The following is a 22,214-nucleotide window of genomic DNA, read 5'->3' as shown; positions in this document are numbered from 1 at the left end:
GTGAAAGTCATAATGAGGCAGAAGTGCCTCTGAAATATGCAAGTGCAATTTACTCACCATTCAGCTACTAATTATTGCCCTTTCCCTGCCCTGTCACCTTGCCTACGAACTTGGGCTGGCTGCTTTCTGGGACCTTTTGCTTTCCTTCCTCAGAATCAACCAAAGCCTTGTTGTTGTTGTTGTTGTTGTTTCATGAGAGCTGCTTTCAATGTGTTCTGGTGCCATGCAATGCCAGGTCATATCTATAAAGTAGAATGACACGGGTCGGGTATAGGATGCAGTTGCAGTCTTACAACACCATCACCTATGAGCCAGGAATTCTGAATTTGGTCCTCCACTCCTAAAACAGAGGGAAGTCCAGTATGCTGGGCTCAACCACACTGAGCCATTTTAGGAATGGCAGCATATAAATCAAATTAATAAATAAATAAAAATATGTAGGTTGTGGCCCACAGGTGGGTTTAATCAGAGACATCACAATTTCCTTTTAACACTTCTTTAATAGAGGAGGAGGAGAAAAAACAGGTGGGAGGGAAGGAAAGACAGCCATAAATAGTGAAAAAAGGTCCTGGAGAGCAAGCAGAGATGTCCCAAGACAGTTTAGTGCCTGAAGCCATATAGATTCTTGATCTAGTGGGTTAATGCCATAGGAAATTATTAAGGCCACCCAAAGCCCAAACTCCAGTGTGAAAATTGAAAGCCCCCAAAGGCCCTGATTATCTTTTTATGCAGAGTACTCTTGCTCAGGAACTGATGGGTGACTGAGTTGATGGGGATATTTGGGGTTGGAGATAGAAAAGATATGCCTTTGGGGGTGGGGTCTGCCTTCTGGGGGTTACCTGGTTTTGATGGCATTCCCCTCTCTGCAGGGCTTTTTCCGACGGACCATCCAGAAGAACCTGCACCCAACATACTCCTGCAAGTATGATGGTTCCTGCATCATTGACAAGATCACCCGCAACCAGTGCCAGCTTTGCCGATTCAAGAAGTGCATTGCCGTTGGCATGGCCATGGACTGTAAGGGCATTGCGCCCGCTGTGGAGGGATAGGGAGGGGAGATGGGGAAGAGGGTCATTGCAGCTTCATACCAGGGACCCCACTGAAAAGGAATGTGGCCAAGGGTGGACACATGTTTGGGGCACCAGGGGGTGGGACAGCGGGCTAGGCTGGCACTGAGTCCTTGATGTGGCATGAGAGCCTCAAGCCTCATAGTGGCTATTTTAGAATTCCATAAAGTGCCACAGGAGCTTACCAGGCAGCCATTGTGTAGGTTGGTAGAGGCCAAATGAGCTGCAGGACTCTGCAGGTGCCTTACAGAGTCCTGATAGGCTATGTTGTGTGCAAAGCTCTACCATCCACTTAAGCTACTCCATTCTTTGCCACCCTTAGTGGTGCTAGATGACTCCAAGAGAGTAGCTAAGCGGAAGCTGATTGAAGAGAACCGGGAGAGGAGGCGCAAAGAAGAGATGATGAAATCTCTTCAGCACCGGCCGGAGCCAACTGCAGAGGAATGGGAGTTAATCCAGATTGCCACGGAGGCACACCGCAGTACCAATGCCCAAGGCAGCCACTGGAAACAGAAGCGGAAATTCCTGGTAAGTGGTGCTGTTGGTGGAAGAGGAGGAGGATAAGGTACCCAAAATTCTGCTCTAGTCTACGCATATCCACCAGGATTGATCTGATGGCTACATTCCATGGAGGGCAATGGAATTTGAGTTCATCACGTTGAACTTGTTCTATTGGCTTTGGTGGTAGAAAGGCCTAATTTGAACAAACCGCAAATAAGGGCACTTTCCAGACTAGACCCTACAACAGGGTCAGAACATATCTCAGAAGTGTGCTTCCACACTTCCTGCATCGTGACACCGCAGTCCCTACGCAGACAGCAGGGTGCTGTCCACATTTCCAATGCCTTGTTGCAAATTTAATTGCCGCGATGTAGAGCAAGGGTGTCATATATCCAGCGTGAACAAGTTGCTGGTTTTTTGGGTTGTTGGTTGCTGCAAGACTGAGCCCCCTACTGTTTACGTTCCGAATACGACTTGCCTGAACAAAGGCATTTTGCTGCTGATGAGCAGCTAGTCTGGAAAGTGCCAAGGTGGTAAAAACCTGTTTTGTGGTTGTACCTTGACTAACCTCAGTCGAGGAGGTAAGTGTAAGGAAAGTCAAAGACTTCTGTATTTTCCCCATCGCATGTTGAGGTCATCTGGAGAGGTCCGTCTCCAGTTTACCACCAGTACGTCTGGTGGTGACTCGGAACTGGGCCTTTTCTGTAGCTGCTCTTGGCCTGTGGAATGCACTCACGGCAGATATCTGCAGTTTAGGCTCGCTGTCAGCCTTTAAGAGAGCCCTAAAAACTTACTTCTTTGGCCCGGCCTTCTAAGGTTTTTAAAATTGTTTTTTAAAGTATTTTAATTGGTTTTAAATGGTTTCGAATTGTTTTTAAAATTGTTTTTATATCGTTTTGAGCACTGTGTTTTAAATGGTGTGTGTTTTTGTGTCTTTTCAAACTTCTTGTATACTGCCCAGAGCCTTTGGAGGGGCCATTTATAAATGTAATAAATAAATAAAATAATAATTAATAAGGACTTCAGTTAAGGAGGTAAGTGTAAGCGAAGTGTCATGTGGTTACATTCTTACTCATACAAAAGCATTTCCTGTACATGGTAAATACGTATGCTGGGATAAAAGGTTCTTCTGAGTGGCCTCTGTGCGCCACACAGATGAGCTTCTTGCTCGTGTGAAGAAACTTCCAGAACCTCAGAAGCTTCCTTCTCTCCAGATCAGTACTTAGGCTCCTCCCCTCTATTTCTAGGTCACATGCTTTGCACCCTCCTCCTCCGTTCTTTTTCATCTGCGGAAGAAGAATCCCCTCAAGGGGAACCAGGGGCGTAGCTAGAGGAGAGGACAAGAGTAGTAGCCCAAGTTCGTCTCTGTCCCCAGCAGCCCCTCAGAGTGAGGGAGATAATGAAGAAAATGGGGAGGAATGGAGCTGGGGCCCCTCTGGAACTGGGGGGGGGGGCTGTGTCCTTTGAACCCATCCACTCAATCATAGCTACGCCCCTGAGGGGAACCTTGCTAGCTTTCTGAAAGAAATAACAAAATATTTTTAGTTTAAATTTTGTTCTCTGCTTTTCTTCTCTTTAGTACTTCTACCTATCAATTCTGCACCTTTTATTTTAGATCGCATATTTACCCTCCCCTCCCCCAGCCCTTCAGTGGAAAAAGATTTTCCCACCCAAAGTGTATGGCCTGCAAGGTAACGTTTAAACGTTGCTCTAAGTGTCGATCTTCTGTCTCATCTACTGAGAGGCATAGCCTTTGCCTGCGGGAATCGCATTTGGTTTCCGCTTGTGCTTACCTCCAAAATTTCATCCGTCAGGCAAGGCGAAACAGAGCTTCTAGTCTATCTCTCGGGAGCACGCCCTGTCAGCCCCTGCCTCTATGGAGCATTTGGCTATTCCATCTACTGTCCACATAAACATTACTGGAGCCAATGAGGCAGATACTACCCCACCAAGAGTCTGGGACTCTGCTTTCAATTCCTTCTGCCTCCATAAATGCGCTTCCGCTTGCACCAGCGTTATCGCCTGTGCAGCTGATTCAGGTGCCATCTAGTCCAGCACCTATCGCGTCACCCTCAGGGGGTCCTGACACCACACCGCGAGCCCCACACCCTAAACAAGTGTGCTGGGATAAAAGCTTCTAACACCCTGACATGTGAGTTTTCTATGTGCAGGGAATGTTTTTCATGCCAGAGCATTCAGCCATGCAGTCCTCTACCTGCAATCTGAAATGGTATAGTCCAGAAACAGGTTTTATTGCATTTTCTGTTATTTGTGTAAACTAGTCCTTAGTCAAAACTGGCTGACATTCTGCTCAACACAGGTGGTTTTCAACTGCCTGTGCTGCTGTGGGCGTCTAAAACAATGCCCATAGTGTAGCACAAGAGCACTCCTGTGCTAATATGTAAAACTGCAGAATTGCACTTCCATGACACTACAGCCATTGGAAATAATGGGTGCAGTGTCACCAAAGTGTGACTGTGCAAGTTTACGTATTGGTCTAAGAGCCCTCTTGCGCAACTCTGCGGGCCTTGTTTAGACACCCATAGTAATACAGGCAGTTGAGAATCGCCCACATTACTCTGAGCAGAATATCTTCCAGTTAATTTTAGCTGGATTGGGACTGCAGCATGTCATTGCTTCCTTTCTTTTACACTTTAACTTGTAAGGATACCCCCGCCACACACACCTTGATTAAAAGTTGATAGAGCAACAGTTCATACCTACTTCACAGGGTTGTTGTGAAAGAGAAACTCAAGTATGTAGTACACCACTCTGGGCTCCTTGGAGGAAGAGTGGGATATAAATTTTATTATTATTATTATTATTATTATTAAAATAGTAATATAATGACATTTTTGGAGGACAAGAAGTGGCCAAGGCCACCAACTGGTCATCCTTGGCTTATATCCTCTTTAAAAGGCATTTTTAAATGTCATATTTAAAAATAACTTTTAAATATCTCTAAAACCATTTAAGGTATATCATCACCTTCTTTTATATTAACTAGGTGTTTGATGCCAAAAGTTATCGCTTTTAATGAGTGGACTTTTTAGTGAGCACTTTTTGATTCTTTTATTTTACTGGGAGAGATTTCAATATGTGCTCAATCCTCTCATGGAAATCAGTAGGATTTAAAAGTGCTTACACTTGGTTATGTCCATGCTATATAAAATGTCTCCGTCTCCTTCCCAGGGTAATTTAAATGGGACACTTTTTAATGTGGAAGTTTAAAAGTGTAACCTGACCTTAGTGCTAGCAGTGAAGGGTAAGCTCAGAAGCAAACATAGAAAGAGAGGCCTCCTGGCAATAAATTCAAATGCATATCAATAAATAAAGATTTCTCTCCCCTTCCCACAGCTTAGCAAGTGATTCAGATTTGCTCTTTGAAGGGTTAAGTTGACTGAGCAAAGGGACACAGCTGTGACCTCTTCGGTTCCCTCCAAGGGCAGATGGGCCGGAAACCCCCACCTCAGCACCCTCTTTACCCCCCTTTCCTTAACAGGGCAGCGATTGCTGGTTTGGGGTGCCCTCTGCTGGACACAGCCAGTTAGTGCCAGGGCAGGTCAGGACATGGAGGTCACGGGAAGTGGGGTTTGGGGGTGGAGAGAGGAAATTGGAGTCTGAGGTAGAGGGGGTGGTTCTTGGAGAAGCATCTTTTTCCTGAACTCCTCCCCCATGACTTCAGAATGTGGGCCAGAAGCCCCGCTAAGTGTGTGAGGGTCATACGTTAACCAGGCAAACTGTCTCTTAAATCGCAGGCCAAAGAATGGCCTGAAAGTATCATGGTGCAATCTGAAGCTAAGCAGAATTGCTTGAGGGAAATGATATGTAAGCCACATTGAGTTCTGTGGAGGAAGAGCAGGATAACTGTATTTTAAAGAAATTTAGATGTACCCCTTGGGCTGGTAAGCATGTAATGTAGGAGGTTTCTCAACCACACTAGGACATTTTGAGTGGGCCACGGGACCACAGCTTCATCACCTCTACCTCTTCTGATAGCTTCTATACCACCACCCCAGCTTTACTGCATTGCCTGTAACTATATTTAAGACTGACCAAATTCCCCTAGTTTTCAACCAAGGTTTGCCTAAACTATGATTGAAGGTGAGAGTGGGGGTTTTGCTCCACAGAGGTATGCATGCAGGGGTATCCTGTTTCAGTAGACATTAGGAGCAGCAACATTCCAGGAGTTCTAGGCTAACTGGGAAATCCTTACTGGAGAATACAAGCCCCCTTCCCACCACCACTGCCGCCTACCAACCAAGAGTGGTTTCATATCCTTGTGACAACAGGGAATGAAGTGTAGGGGCAACTATGTCTGCCTCCTGGCTTCCTCATTGAAAAACCTCATGAAGGAGGTGAACATAGTTCTTCCCCAGCCCAGATCCTGTTGTTCCCTTGAGGAAGAAACAGCTCTTCATATAACAAAAGGCAAAAGAGGAGAGAGCAAAATGAATTTTCAGCTAGGGCAGCAAAGTAGTTTGAGCTGGACTTGAATGCAATAGCCTCCTCTGAACCTTTTCTGCACAGTTTAGAGAGCCTCACGGTTACAACTGCACTGTCTTAAAAAGAGACCTCGGGGCTTCTATAAAAATAAAATAAAATGATAATTTTATGAAGAGCAATGGATCTTGGTGCAAGATCACCTGTGTCTGTCCTGTAGAGTTTCATGGTGCCAGGGCTGTCTGTCCTATAGAAAAGGAACAGCGTGTTCCAGAACCAGGGAATAGGCCTGTGTTCTCTAGAAAGGCAGGAGCACTAGACATCTTTGAAAGTGTTTCACCATTAGATCGGGGGGCGGGGGTACAAGGACAAAACAATGGTCCCCATAAACTGTTATACAAATATGTGGCAGCAGAAGAATTGGAATGTGTAGTGAACTTCAAAGGAGGGTCAAATTCTGCCAGTGAGGAAGAGGAGGAAAGGGGTTTAGTGGCTAGCAGTGAAGAACTCACTGGAGAATGCATTGCAGTGGAGAATCCTAAGCAGCCGGTTCTTCTTAAGGTACATACTTCTTAAGGTACATTCTACTAGCAGAGTAGCAGTGTTCCTACTTTGTAAACAGGCATGCTCCTTCTGTACTGAGGTGAGCTCTTCCCCCCCCCCCGAGTTTGGTAGAGGTTGTGCCGTTTTCATTATTGCATGCCAGTACATGAATGAAGAGGATCTGCCTATAGAGAGTGTCTACTGATAGGAATCCACCACTTTTCACCCCAGTCCCCAGACCATTTTTCACCCTTTCTTATGATTCTAAAAAATAAAATAAAATCAAAGCAGATCAGCATATAAATGTACACAAAATACTCTAAACGTTCTTTTCTTTAAGATAGACAGTGCATAGAAGAAGGTCAAGACTGACAGTTGAATCAGGATTTGATTCACCGGTCATGCAGATTGCAAAGCTGGGAGGAAGCCAGGTTTATGCTGCATTTGAAGAATATCTTTTGCTGCTGTTATGTATGTTGTCGCCCTTGGAAGTTAATAAATCCCAGTGGTGGCTCTCTGGTACTTCACTCACTGGCCCCATCATTCTCAAGGAACAAAATATTATACACACAAAGCCCTGCCCAGTGTGGTTGGGGAGGTGGAGGCGAGATAGAGGAGAAATTGAGAGTCTGGACTATTCCCCATTAAATTACCCATTTAGTCTTGATTCCTCCCCTCTTCTTCTCATCCCATCTGCAGCCTGAAGACATCGGTCAGTCACCAATGGCCTCCATGCCCGATGGGGACAAAGTGGACTTGGAGGCATTCAGTGAGTTTACGAAGATCATCACCCCTGCCATCACTCGTGTGGTGGATTTTGCCAAAAAACTGCCCATGTTTTCAGAGGTAAGTGGTGTTGATGGGTGGTATCAGAGGATTAGGGGTTAGGAGGGAAAGAAATTTCACCACTGGGTGAGGTTCTCTTGAACATTTATAGGTTACTGGTCTGAACCCTCCCCTTGCATTGAATTGCAAGAAGAATAGCCACGGATGTGATGTCCGTCTCTCTTGCTCTCTCCCACTGTTGCACTCTTCAGGACTGGCTGTCAAAACAAATAGTAAAACATCACTTCCCCATCCCATCCCCTAAACTCTGGATTCTGGAGACACTGCTCTTATGACCACTTCCCACCTGCCGTGCTTGGTCATATTTCAGCTCTTTCTTTTTCACAACCATGAAAATTATATAAATGAGAAATAAATGGTAAAGTATAACAACTAGATTCTGGGGCGTAGGCAGTTAGTGCCAACATTTTGTTCTTTCAGGCAGGGGCAGCCCTTCCATGTGGCAAGGTGAGGTGGCTTCCTCAGGCAGCAGATTATTGGGGGGCTAGCAGGGCAGAAAGATGCCCCCCACTGTCTGTGCTGTGCTGCTCTGATCATATTGTGCTGATGTTTCAAATTCTTAGAATTATCTTTAGTGTTTCATGCAAGGTAATTTTAGGGCTGGTTCACGTGGTCGTGGTGGTGGTGGTGATGATGATGATGATGATGATGATGATGATGATGATATCTGCTCAAGAAAAACCAGAGATCCCAGCAGTGCATGTGCTCACACAGAGCATCATCCTGAACTCAGGAATTTTTTTTTAATGAGCTTGATCCCCTTTTAATTATTATTAATGATCTCCGGTTGGCACCGTGCCAACCTAACCTTAAGCCAACATTGACAAGCTGAATCCAAATCTGAGATTAAGGGTCTTGGCTTAAGCTGGGTTGGCACAATGCCAACTGAGGATCGCTGAAAAATCCTGAGTTCAGATGGCACACTCTGTGGGAGTGTGCACACCCTGGAGTCTCCAGTTTTTGTTTGACAGACATTATCACTGTTGTGCAAACCAGCCATTAGATTCATGATTTTATTATTGTAAAACACCTTGTGTGCACCTGTTGTATGGAAAGGCAAAATATAAATAAGCAAGCTGGGGAGAAGAGCCAGGGAATGCATGATCGCACAGTAACCTCTTGCTGAAGCACAACCGGTTAGCTGTTGTGGAAGTACTTGTAGCTTGCCAGAGTTGGCCAAATCCAATCAGCTTCCTAGTGGACAAAGCAGTCTGGTGACTCTACTGGAAGAGCATCATTCTCTACAGGCAAGTGGGTTTTTGAGAGAAGCATCGAGCCCGCCATTCTCCAGCTTGTTATGTGCAGAGTGAACGCTGGTTCCTGATATCCTGCTGCTCTTCACCCAACTTTGATCTACACCAAACTTTCTGGGATCCCCTGCCTAACCATGCCTTGCCTGCTTATTTTGTTGGGGATTTACTAGCAGAAGCATCTTAACTCCAGGTTGAGTAAGCTGCCCTGTATGGCACTGTTCTTGTTAGCCATCTGTGATCAACCCATGACAAGGCCAGCACTAAGCATGCCTCTCCTTGCCTTCTAGCTGCCTTGTGAGGACCAGATCATCCTGCTGAAGGGCTGCTGCATGGAAATCATGTCACTGCGGGCAGCTGTGCGCTATGATCCCGAGAGTGAAACACTGACGCTAAGCGGTGAGATGGCCGTCAAGCGGGAGCAGCTGAAGAACGGCGGTTTGGGCGTGGTGTCAGATGCCATCTTTGATCTGGGCAAGTCCCTCTCTGCCTTCAACCTGGATGACACCGAGGTGGCGCTGCTTCAGGCTGTGCTGCTCATGTCCTCAGGTTAGCAGCTGATTCTACACTCGGTGTATTTTCCCTGCCTCCCTGGTTGACCCCTTAAAGGATATAGATTTGGGCCCATTTACACTGGAGATGCTTGCGCCACTGTCCACAGCAGGGCATGTGTGGGATGTGTTTATGTATCAGGCATGGTCAGTGGGAAGGCATAGAAAGGCAAATAAGAGAGTGACAACATAAACCGTTTGGTAAGAAGGGCATATATTGCATCACCTGGGAGGTCAGTCAAATAGGTCTTTGAGAAATTGATGTATAGAAAGGTGTCTCAGCTGGAAGGTGAGCTGTGTTACTGATTGCCAGTTGAAAGGACTGGGTTGAAGTTCGTTGGTAGGGTGAATTGGTTGGTTGGTGTCTGTATGGTGGGCCTGTGTTAAAGGCTAAGGTTGGGGTGGCTGGCTACAGAGTTGGATTTGTGCGGCCCTGAGCAGTCATACCTGAATCCAGAGCTGGGATGGAAGTGTCCAACCCAGAGTCTGGAACTGGGGGCTTGAACTGGAGGCTAGAGTTGGAGCCAAGTCCAAAGTCACCCTACCGTCTGCCAACAGGGGCATTGCCCCATTCCCTTTTGTGCCAGGCTCTGAAGCCTAAGTGTACACAGTCACTTGGTATCTCTAAAATGCTAGTTTCTGCTCAAGCCTTGAGGCTCTTGGCAGAAGGCTGAATCCCTGGCATGTTGGCTGAGTCCTCTCGTCAGAAAGGCAATTTGGAGTTGTAGAGGACTGGATGTTACAAAGACAGAGGAGGAACATCCACATGGGGACCAGTTGTTTAGGCCTGTGTGACGTGTGACTACCTTTCTCTTTACTCTGCAGACCGCAGTGGGCTGATCTGCGTTGACAAGATTGAAAAATGCCAAGAGACCTACCTGCTGGCGTTTGAACACTACATCAACTATCGCAAACACAACATTCCCCACTTCTGGCCCAAGCTCCTCATGAAGGTGACCGACCTACGCATGATTGGGGCTTGCCACGCCAGCCGCTTCCTGCACATGAAGGTGGAATGCCCCACGGAGCTTTTCCCCCCACTCTTCCTCGAGGTCTTCGAGGATCAGGAAGTCTAGGGTGGGGGGAGGGGGCAAACAGGGTGGCGTGGGAGAATTGGGGAGGTGGGGCAATTTGGGACTGGGGCGATGTCTGGACTTGGGCCGCGGAGCCATCACCTCATCACCTTGGACACAACAGATTTTCTTTGAGGGGGGGGTCTGTTTTGTTTTCATTTTTCTTTTAATTTTGTTTTGTTTTGTTTTTCTAAATATTGCACGTCAGCGTCAGTGAATCACGTGGAAGGGGAGGCAGGGTGTTTTTGATAGGGGCTGGGCCACCAAAAAAGGTCAAAACTATACAAAACCTTCTTTACGAGGTAGACTTGTGCAGTAGCCATCACTTGTTTTGTCTAGGCAGACTTAAAAAATTAAGCAGGTAATATGATTCCCCACCACCACCCGCCCTGCTCATCTTACTTTCTCTAATCCCCTTTTGTCCCAAAGTTGTCTTTTCAGGGTGAGACATTGTCTTAAATTTTGACAAAATGTTGAGAAGGGGAACCCTTCTACATGCTACCCTCCTGCAAAACTTTGCCCTTCTCCCCATTAAGAAAAAGTACCTCTCCTTCCCAACAGCACTGGAAATGGTCAGTGCCTCTCTGCTTTAGCCCTGATCAAACCTCTCTCGTTTAAATGGACTTGATTACCAATATATATAAATATATATATGTTTCTTTTGCACATAACAGTCCCAGCAAACGTCAGAGTGTGTTTGGTTGTTTTATTTTTGCTTTCATTTTCTCTTAGAACTTTTAGCATTTAGTTACCCTCCCCAGGAGGCTAAATTATAAAATGCACTTTTTTGTAAAAGAAATAAAAGATTTTTTTTTAAGAAAGAAAGAAAAGAAACTGAGAGAGGAAGAGAGAAGTCCTATTAAATTATTGGGTGGGGGGGAGGAAAGACACAGGTGATTTGGCAAAAAAAATAAATCACAAATTGAGGTTCAGTGTCCGAGTGTGAAGGACAAATGCACTTTGAAATAGACGACTCCCTCTCTCTCCTCCTCCCCTGGTGGAAAAACAGGTGATTGAATAAGAAATCTATTTTATTTTGCTTTGAATCGCACTGCAGGGCTTGAATCTAAGGGGCACTTGCTTTTTATTCCAGTGCTGAAGGGTACATTCATTGCCTCCTGCAAGAAAATAAATTTCACCCTTTCTCCCTGCCCCTGCAATCCCCTTCCCTCCCCTCCGCATGGCTTTGGCCAGTCTACCTCCATGTTGGGCAAGGTGGGTGTGCCCAGTTTGTCCCCACCCACTCTTGCGTTGCCCTTCAGATGGAAGCCCACACACAATGCTCCCACTGGGCTTTTAAAGGGCCCTCGCTAGTTCTTTGCACATGCTTTCCCATGCCATGTGGCGGTACACTTCTTGCTGCACTAGTGTTCTTGCTCCCCTTCCTTCCATGCTCTTCTCTCTGGGGAGGTAACGAGCCAGAAGTCCTGGCTCTTCAGCGCTCCAAGAGAACCAAGTGAGGGTCGAATCCCTTTTCTTTGTTGTTGTTTTTGCAAATGGCACTTATCAATGGAGAAGACAGGAAACGGATAAAAATCACAGGGAGGTGGCAGACACATCCCATAACTCAGTGATCTACAGACTTCTTTGCATTAAGAGATCTGGAGGTGACTAGCTCTGCTGACCTGGTTGGGGAAGGTGCCAGGCTTTTGCTCTCTGCTTAAAAACTTTTCTCCTACAAGAGGGATGGCCAACCTGAGGCTCTCCAGTTGTTGGCTGGAATACAGCTCTATCATCTCCAGCTGAAGGTTGAACCTCAGGTTGCCCCCTCCCCCTCGACCTACAATATCCCATGCCCCACACACCCTTAAACCTTCAGTCTGTTGTAGCACTGATCATAATCATGCCTATGGGGAAAAGGGCAAAGACCTCTGTAACTGGATCCTCTGTGATGGCGGTAGGGAGAGTATTGTGTCCAATAGAAGGGTCACCCTTGTCTGTTCCAACCTAGTTTTCCCTTTCAGAGAGGTGCTGGCTTTAAAAAAAAAAAAAAAAAACCCTTATTCTGATGCACTTCTTTACCCACCATGGTCACCTTCCCTTAATGGGCAGAACCAAGCCCTTAGTCTTGGGGTGCACAGACTAGGTGGAAGAAAATGGCAATTGAGTCTTTGATGCCCTTATCTCCCAAAAGATGACAGAAAATTTAAGAATAATTTTTTAAAAAAACAGAAGAGAAAACTTGGGATGGACAAACCAACATTGGAAAACAGAATCAGTCAAGCAGTGGCCCGCAAAGCTGGTGAGAGAGAGAAAAGAGCACCCCAGGTTTTCAAACCTGTTGACTTGTCTGTCTGTCTCATTTGCTGACATATTTTCATGTTAGCATTCTGCTATCTGTCTGTTCCTGGTTGTTTGGGAAATGGGCAGAACCTCCGAAGACCTGGCTGACAACTAGTTTCACAGGAGTACCACTCTGAGAAGAGTGATACAGAGTGGTGGGTCGGACTTCCCTTCTTTTCCCCAAAGTGGGCTACCATCAAGTCCATTGCCACAGCTGCCAGACCATCCACATGGCTGTCTTGCCTCTGGGATGGCAACTGGGTGGGGCGTAGTTGGTGCTTAGGTGACCGGATTTGGTGCTGGACCCTTCAGTTGCTGATTCCTATTCTAAAGATTTGTGGAGCAGGGAATTTTTTTTCTGCTATATGGGGTGGGGGGGGAGAGCACCAGCTTCCCACTTTCTTTTTCCTGTCTGTTTTACTCTTAACACAAACCAGACTGTGATCACCTTAATGCAAGTATTTTGGCACTTAACGCTGTTAATGGATCAGACCCCTTGCCTGAGCCACTTCTTCCATGATAGATCCATCTTTCTGTCAAACTGTTAGCCAGACCTTTCTTACAACTGTAATGTAATATTGGGGGAGTGGGGTAATTTTTTTATTTTACTCCCTGCTTCCCCTTCCTCTCTCTCTCTCTCTCTCTCTCTCTCTCTCTCTCTGTCACTTGGTTTCCGTTGAGAAAAACCCTTTACCTCTTACCTCATTCAAGACGCCGTGGGAAATGCTACGTGATGGGTTGGGTGCATGTCAGATGTACCATTTGAAGGTTCAGGGGTCGGCGCATGGAGAACACAGCTCCAATTTAAGCTAATATACAGAAATATATATATAAGTATGTATAATTTTTTTTAATTAAGAAGAAAAATCTTTGTACGGGTCTGTTTAAAAAAAAAGAAAAGAAAAATCATGCAAACAAAATTGGGGTTGGAAGAAAAAAGTAGTGGTTTTTGTTTTGGTTTTTTGTTATCACCTTTAAACGATGCCATGGGATTAATAGGGGCGTTACGGCTGAGCTGGTATTGAAAATGGCCTGGAGTCCCAAAAACCAGCACAGCATGGCTAATTATATTGTCTATGCCTATTCCACAGTTCCCTTCAAACACCAAGCAAACATAGAATTCAGTATTGGGTACAGATCCTGAGAATCTCACTTTTTAAAAAAGAGCACGTTTTTAGCCTACGTGGCTTCAAATATAGGTGTAAACTCTTAGAGCAGTGGGGCTGAGCAGGCTTCCTAGTTGTACTGGGCACAGACCTCCAGTGCAGAAGCAGAATGAATTATGCAAAATAAGCACACGTGCTGTTTTGCTCAGTTATTTGGCTTTTCTTAGGACAGCATTCTTTTTTTCTTCTTGATGTGGGATTTAGATGTATGTTTGTTTTCGAACACAAAGCATACACAGCTCTAGCTGTCTTCCTATCTGCTATGTCCCCAGGGAACTGCAGCTGTGTCCATTGAAACTGTATCTTGGGAGGCATAGGAGATACAAGTTAATCTACTGAAATGTTGGGGAGGGAGTGCTGTGTTGATGGGATATTGTATTGGGGAGGTGGGGAAGGATGGACTTGGTAGCCTTTCTTCTGGTCCCTTCCAGCCTTGTGGTGCATCATTCAAAACCATTTCTAGCCCTGCACGGAGCCCAGGTCAGTCTTGCCTCAACTGCCCCCCAAGACTACTGTCCATGCAATAATAATTTGAAAAGCATCCAAAGATGAGGGATTCCAGAGCTTGGTTGGCCAGATTTTAGTCCAGTATTTTCTCCTTGTACTTGTACATAAATTTCCTGCCCTCATGTGAACTTATAGAGTTCCATGTTTGAAAACCCCACCCCATCCATCCCCAATAAACTGAAGGTTTGGATCCTCCTCCATGCTCAGTTGAGCCTTTCCACAAAGGACATTGAGAAGCAGCCAGCTCACATGGATCTCCTTAACTCTGCCCCTCTTGCTGAAGACTCCGTTGCTTTGTTCCTCCCTGATTTCATCCTACTCGATTTTTAAATCTGTTTTGACCCCAGTGAACCAGTCCTGCATCCCTTTCCTGAATAAGCATGACAGAGACCTCCTAACATTTAGTACACTTCTCTTCTTGCATTAAAACGTGTGCTGTGCAGTTAACTGAGGGAGGGAGGGGGAGAGAGAGATTGAGAGAGAGAGAGAGAGTGTGTGTGTGTGTGTGCGCGCGCGCGCGCCAAAAAGCTACTTTAGACACCATAGGCTGCAATTCCTTGCACACTTATACAGGAGTAAGTCCCATTGAAGTAAATGAGACTTGCAACTGAATAAAACATGGACAGGGTCAAGCATTTATCTTAAAGACTTCTAAGGGATACACAAGCAAGACCCCTGGAGCTTCTGAACAATGAACCAAGAGTTCATCATGTGAATATATGATGCTCCCTTATATGGAGTCAGACCATTGGCCTATCTAGTCTAGTATTGGCTACTCTGACTGTGACTTGCAGCAGCTCTCCAAGACCTTGGACACTTTAAGCCTTTACCACCCATGCTACCTGGGAGCCAGATTAAGCAGGAGGCAGATCCTGGCAGTTAATTTACTGGTCAGAATTTGACTGGAGCAGGGGCAAGGAAAGAGCCATATTTATCATCAAGAGTTCCCCCAGCCATACACACTACATTTCTACTGAGAAGGAGAAAGATACCGAGTCCTTTAACTTGCTAGCCTTTAACTGGACTCACCAGGGTTGAACCTGGGCCCTTACTCATGCAAGGCATGTGCTCTGCAACTGAGCTTTGACCCTTTCCCATAAGAAAACATTTGACTTGGTTTCAAAGTGGATTATCATCTGCTTTACCTGTGCTGCGGTTTTGTATAGGCGACACAATGTTAATGCAGAGGAATGGGCACATGCACACACCCCTGTGTGGTCATAGACAAAACTCTATTCCCTGGATTGCTCCTCTGTTTTTGCCTCTATGCAACCCCCGCTCCGCAAGCGAGGAGCAGAATCAGACCTTTCTGGACTGCTCACACCACATCCCTGCTGTGCTCCTGCAGCCATCCCCACCACCCTGTGGTACTATTGCAGGTGAGGTCATCTTCTCTTCCTCCATCAACATCCTCCTGCAGCAGAAAGGGAAGAATGAGATGGCAAGAAGAGACAGCCGTCTGGTCAGGAGTGGGTCACAGCACAGGCAGCCATTTCCAATGAAAAATGGCAATTGATCATTGTTTATAAATGGGAGCCACAGTCCATAGATTGCATCAGTCAGTCCATTTGTGAATTCTGCCTGCTTTTGTCTTTAGCCTTGCATCCAGTGAGCATATGAAGCGGAGTCAGACCCATTACTGTCTGCTCTGACTGCCAGTAGCTCTCCAAGGTCTTGATTAGGAGGTCTTTGCCCAATCCTGCTCCCTGAGCACCTTCTCACTGGAGATGCTAAGGGCTGAACCGTAGACTTTCTCCACACAACGCATGTGCTCCTCTACTGAGCTATTGTTCCTCCCTAATTCAAACTTAATTTATATTGCTGTAATGTTTAACGTTCCTGTCCCAAGCGCTAAGAACTGTTACAGAAATTCCCATACAAGTTTGAAAAGTGTGGTATGAAGCCCACTGAATGTTGTCCCATCTCCTTTAAAAGGAACGGCACAGCAGCAATTCCTGTATGAGATTCTATTTATCTTTCAGTCTTACAAGGTTTTTATGCCTTCAAAATACTGCTGTGGTGTTCTGACTAGCTGACAGCCCAAAATCTGATTTACCCAGAATATTGAAATACTGGGGGCAGGATCCTAAGAGGGCTGCAGTTTTCAATGGTGAAACCACAGCACACTCTATGCTCCGTCCCTGCCTCCATTTCAAAAGTTGCGACAGTGTTACTAGGAAAATAAGGGACATTTCCCTTAGTATGTTTTCTGGACCTCATCCACACATGCAGGCACATTAAGTGATGGCTTGTATGTGTGAATGGACCACCATGGGTAGATTTTTCATATCTCCCCTTCACAATGCTTTTTGCTACGTGAGCTGACACATTCAGCCTCCAGTTCATGAGTGATCAAACCGTTTGACCAGAGGTTAAAATGAATGCATGTAGCTAATGCCCCACACAGCAATCCCTTGTTTCAAAATACTGCCACCAATCTGATCAAACTCATCTGTCTCCAGCTTTAGTTTCTCAACATCTGGAGAGAAGCTGTTCAGTTTTTGCAGACACTTGTCCACACCTAGTGACAGTTTAAAAGAGATGCTTTGTTGTGCTTACTAACAATAACAACAACACATTCACAGGACTCCTGAAACTGCGGCTTTTGCAAAATTTGAATGTTACAGCCTAGGCCTTTATTCTCCTTGCATGGGTGACCAGATACCAGGAGGCCAAGATCCCTGTACCTCTAAGAGTTATGAAGAATATAGTGTTATGGAGAAACCATCTGAGAAAGTTCTGAAATTACTCCTCAGGAGAAACCCTAAAATTCTCTTCAGTTTCTCCTTGGGAGGATCGCTGAAATCCTCTGAATTTCGATACAGCCCTCTGTAGATCAGATTTCTCACCCCTGCATAACCTGCCAACATTCCCATTTCAATACAGCGTTTAAAGGTACAGATGCCCAGCTATCCATTGCATCTGGTTACCCTACATGTGTGCGCACACACACAACTTGCAACTGCCATTCTGCCAGCCAGCCTTTCAAGGCCTCCTCAACCCCATAGCTCTATGCTGGGGTTCTGAAGGTTAATGCCGCCTCTTCCCTTGAGGGCAGAGGGAGAAATGCATTTCTTCTGCCTTACTTTTGGCATGCAAGTGGGCTCATAAGCTTGCATTGAAAGACTGGAACCGTTTGCACTTCTACAATTCTTTTGACAGTCAGTAAGAAAGGGTGCTCAGGAGTAACTAAATCTGCATTCAGTGGTTTTCAGCTCATCCTCACTGGCTGAGCCCAAACCCTTAATGAATGAAGAAAAGCAAATGACACGTAGCCGTTCTTTCATCAACTTGTCCCCAATCTACCTCTTTGAACATCATCTGGAAGAAAAGCCTCTCCCCTACCTTGGCTCTGCCTACCATGTTCTGAGTTTTTCTCCGGTTCATTCTGCAAGTGAGATGTCTCTTTTGGTTCTGGTATGAGGCAGCCCATGGCTCCACCTGGTACCCCTTCTGTTATGGGGGCAGGGCACACCAAAGATTTGTGACACACACACACACCCTGATGGCACGTCTGCACTCTGTGGAAGTGCGAGAGTTAACGCCAAAGGCTGACCCTACCCCCACCAGTGCCATTTTTCATGATACAGGCAAGGCAGCAGAATGAGCATTTGGGTGCTCAGGGAGCCGGCAGAGATTGCCAATTTTGAGCAGACAACATGACTTACGAAGGCCAGCCATGTGCACCAACTTGTGTGTTTTGTCTATGTGAGAACATGATTTTGAACCTGTGGTGTGAGAAGAGTATGCATTCTTGTGTAGGAAGTATCCCAATTGTGTTTTATCCACTGTCCAGGTGTTTAAAGGTTTGTGTGTGCGCGCGCATCTGCATGCAAGTAAAGCTTGAGAGAGAGAGAGAACGTATTGATCAGCTCAGGTGTGGGAGGGGGGCATGCAGGCTGTTTTCCCATTGTGTTTTAATTATCTGCCAGTGTGAACATGTCTCCCCACCCCCCCACACACACCTTTATGTTGTGAGAACCGGCTTCAGACTTCAGTGTGTACACACGAGCATTTCTATGCTTCTGGCGGCACACCTGTCCCAGCGTGCCTGTATTTTCCATCCTCCATATAGCTGGGGCAGGGTGTGCACCCCCTATTACTTGGGCTGTGCATGCATGCTTCTTGTCCTGACTACGGCCAAGTGAATGCACCCAGCGGGGGTGTAGGATGGTTGGTGGTGGCCCCAGGACAGGATGTAAGAGTGGGCACCATGCCTCCTGCCACTGCCGGGTGTGCTACCCCACGCCAGGCCCAGCATCAGCATGCTGATGCAGGGGGTGTTGCCAGTGCCAGACATGGACGTGTGGCCTGTTACCCTCTCCCAGCTGGTAAGGGCAAGTGCTTTCTTCACCACCTGGATGCTTTATCTCCTGGCAATGATGCATGGGAGGTGCCACGCTGGTGGCAGCCCAGAAACATTTGTCCTCCCCCCCCCCCAGGCCAATGGTGGGTACTATACCACTGGCACCCAGGGGTTGCAAGTATGGTGATGTACCCGTTTTAAATCATATACTTGGAGCTATTGAGCCAAGCATATGGATCCATCTACAGATCCGTAGCAGAGCCAAAATGTACGTATTTGAGTGCTCAGCTAGGCAAGTGACCACTTTCATGTGTGGGTCCATATCTGCAAGAGTCTATGTTCTTTGTTTTAAACTACCCTGTGTGACCATGAACTGGCAACACATCCTCACCATTTCTGCCTAAAGCACTCCCGGCAGCTTCCCCCATCTCTTCTCCCTGATCCCACTTGCTCACCATCTTGTACAAGGAGCCAAAACACTCCACATTTCATCCCCTTCTCGGTCCCATTTTGAGCCTGTCTGTTTGCTGACCACCACTTCTTCTTTTTTTTCTGGAGGCCTTAACACTATTCCTTAACCAGCCAGCAGGGGAGTAATTTCATACACCAAGCCATGTACAGTCTGTTCTGTATTTGTAACTCTTGTAAATATTTGTATATAATTAGTCTAGGCAAAGATTTCTATGTCTAGGGAGGCGTAATTGAGGCCCTATTTGCTCTCATATTAACAAGCTTGCAAGGCATTTAAAACACCCCTGATTATCAGGAAGAGAGGGGGTGGGGTATTAATTCATCATTGCCTTATACCAAATAATGAAGTCTCCTTAAAAAGTAATATTTTGGTCTTCTCCTCAACTTGCTCGCCAGGCGTATCCAGCTCTAGAGAATGGGAAATTCCACATTGTGTGTGATGTTTAAAGCCCTGAGAAATATTGTCCTGATTGGTTCCATCTTGGAGTTAAACCCCAGTATGTAAATGTATATAGTTAGAGAGAGAGAGAGAGAGAGAGAGAGAGAGAGAGAGTGTGTGTGTGTGTGTAATATATATGGCACAATTGTGCAGTAAGTCCTCCTGTGCAAACCCTATCAGTTTAGTGGGGCTTTCACAAAACTTCTGCTCAATTGTACCCAGAGAGAGAGAGAGTCTGTGTACATAGTTCTATCAACCGTGTGTGTTTATTAAATATGCACGGATTCCCTATGCACACTAAGTGTAAACCTCCCTGTGCACTTTGCACGACCTCGTGCCACACACGCACGCACACATGTGTATGTGCACAACTTGCCACTCATAATCCCTCCCAAATTTGGGCAAAAAACAAGAGAGCCACCATCCTTTTTGTAGCTCATTTGACTCCCCTTCATGTTTCCTTATCTTCAGTGGATGGTATCCTTTTATCCCCTTGAGGCTCCAAGAAGAGCATGAGGCTGAGATACCCAATTACAAGAGGCTATGTGTCATTTCAGCTGTGCGCAGGATAGTGTAACTGGGGTTGGTCCTGCCGCGGTCAGTTTTATCTACCCAATAGGCCTGGACTCATTTGGCTAAATTGTTTGCCTGCCTTTGTTCTCTTGAATGACTGGACCATCGAGCTTGACCAACTAGCTGCTCTCTTTCTTTTTTGGGAGTAGGAGCCTCTGTCTCCAGTCCTTGAGCTCTTAGTCAAGGGAGGTGGTAGAGCTACACATTTTTACGAGCAAGAGACTTTTGACATAAGGCCTGGTTCACATGTACATGTTCATCACTTGTTAAACAATGGGAGAGAGGGAGCCTGTGTGTGACAATGTGCTATTAACACACTAGACAGAACTCTTGCATCATTTGATATCAAGCCAAAAGGATAGGTCTCTGTTCACACAGTCTTTGGAGTTTGATTGAGTGATGTAATTGGTTGTGTGAAGCAGCCCTTGCAACATCTGGCTCATCTGGTTATACTCTAGAAAGAGGGAAAGGGGCAGAAATGATAAGACTCCCTCCCAAGGGTTGTTCAGGTTATGGGGCTGTGGCATCGTAGCCAAAGAAATCCTTTCCACCCTGGCCATTTCCTCTATGCCATCTCCTGGGTGAGTTATCTATCCTTCCCCTCATTCTTTCAGAGGGCCCACTGCTATAGTTTTCATCTACAACCCTATTCTATCCTCCTTCCCACTCCTCATGGGGAACTAGGTGGCTTTGCATACATACTTTATAAGGAGAGGAGCAGAATCTGTACATTTTGAGTTCATAGCAGGGATATATGCAAGGCGCTCCCTCTAGTAGGGAGGGCTGTAAATGGGAGGGATTTTCCTCTAAAGAGTTATTGCTGTGCACCCATCTTCCTGTAGAGGGCACTGTGAAACATCTCATAATGACTGCTGGAGCAAGTGTATCGAGGCCTGTACCTCAAACCAACATGAGAGAAAAGGAGAGGACTTGGGGGTGACTCCTTCCCCTGAGAGCCAGAAAACCCTGCCTCAAGTGCCACTCACCATCATGCCAATCCTCTCATATCTTGCCTCTAGAGGCAGGGCAAGGTGGCAGCAGCTGTTTCCCCAGCCCCTGTTCTTGTGGGTACCAAGTCATATCTTCATAGGGTTGGTATCCAACCTGTCTTGAGAGGCCCAAGGCCTTTGCAGCTGGTAGGAGGAGGTCTTGCTCCTTGGGGGCAGAATGCCCCACTGCCCTCCGCTTCCTTGTGAAGCATTTAATGACTGTGACAATTTGTGGGTAGGAGCCAGTTTTTGCCACACCAGAGGTCTGTTTGGAAGAGCGGAGAGGGCTCTCATCCTGTACCACTTCTCAGTATTCCTTTGCCAAGTACATACCTCATCGTTCCTGCAGATGATACCCCACTGATCTCTTCTGCACCTCTGCCCGACCTTAGTCCTCTGAGGGAATTACTCAAGGGGTTGTGCAGCTTTGGATCCAGACTAGAAGATTTGGGACAGGGAAGCTGTTCTCAGATATTTGGGGAGAGAAGGGAGTTTCTAATAAGGGGACACCCCCATAAACTATGCATTGTGGTTTTTCCCCCTCGCAGTCCAGAGCAGGGAAAGAAACTGTGAGCAGGGAGTTAGTGAATGTACGTTTGGGACACGGGATTTTCAGTGTGTTTCAGAAGGGGTATCGGTGGGGGGGCGGGGATCAGAGGGAGGGACAAGCCCGGTGGGGAAACTGTCCCCCCTCCCCCTCATCCCCTCCCCCACCCTCTCCCCTCCCCCCCTCTTTTGCGTCTGGGAAGCAGGAAGCTGCTGGTGTAAAAATACGACAATCACAATTTGTCTGTGACGTGCGATTTTGAAAAAAAAAAACCTGAAAAGTTTGGGGCGAGGAAAAAAATAACCCTTTTTTGTGTTTTTGGTCAGGATTTTAAAGAAAGATATTTTTATGGTAATTGTCGCTGGTCTATTTTACTATATATTTATGTAATAAATATATGATTAAAAAAACAAAAACCTACCCTAAAAAAAAAAAAACCAACCCTCACAGCCCCAACTGGTTTTTGGTGTCTCATTTCTGGTGATTTGTGAATGGTGGTGGGCAATGCTCTTTTCCCTTTAAATAGAACTGGGGAGCCTTGGTTGAAACTTCCATTGTACAGGAACCCTCAGAGCCTCAGTGAGGACTGGCCCCTGCCCCTCTAACCCAGGCGGTTCACTATTCCTCTCTCTTCCGAAGAGAGCCCCACCCACCTGTTT

At 46.2% G+C, this 22,214-nt stretch overlaps 1 protein-coding gene across 7 annotated transcripts in view; it reads left to right on the top strand.

Moving 5' to 3' along the window:
* Window positions 1–22,042, top strand: part of THRA (thyroid hormone receptor alpha) — a 145,196-nt gene extending 123,154 nt beyond the window's left edge. For 6 of the 7 annotated variants that reach the window (XM_053259118.1, XM_053259117.1, XM_053259119.1 and 3 more), the window contains 5 exons: window positions 870–1,017; window positions 1,390–1,595; window positions 7,254–7,400; window positions 8,941–9,199; window positions 10,027–22,041. In XM_053259118.1, the coding sequence (XP_053115093.1) occupies window positions 870–1,017; window positions 1,390–1,595; window positions 7,254–7,400; window positions 8,941–9,199; window positions 10,027–10,277 (1,011 nt within the window). In that variant the 3' untranslated portion in view covers window positions 10,278–22,041. Of the gene's footprint in view, window positions 1–869; window positions 1,018–1,389; window positions 1,596–4,685; window positions 6,573–7,253; window positions 7,401–8,940; window positions 9,200–10,026 lie in introns of those variants that run through there. The other variant, XM_053259121.1, reaches the window with a different exon arrangement.
* Window positions 22,043–22,214: the final 172 nt, after the last annotated feature.

The sequence above is a fragment of the Hemicordylus capensis genome, chromosome 6 (genome assembly GCF_027244095.1).
Source record: "Hemicordylus capensis ecotype Gifberg chromosome 6, rHemCap1.1.pri, whole genome shotgun sequence".
Classification (NCBI taxonomy): Eukaryota; Metazoa; Chordata; class Lepidosauria; order Squamata; family Cordylidae; genus Hemicordylus; species Hemicordylus capensis.
This window is presented reverse-complemented; position numbering and strand designations above follow the sequence as displayed.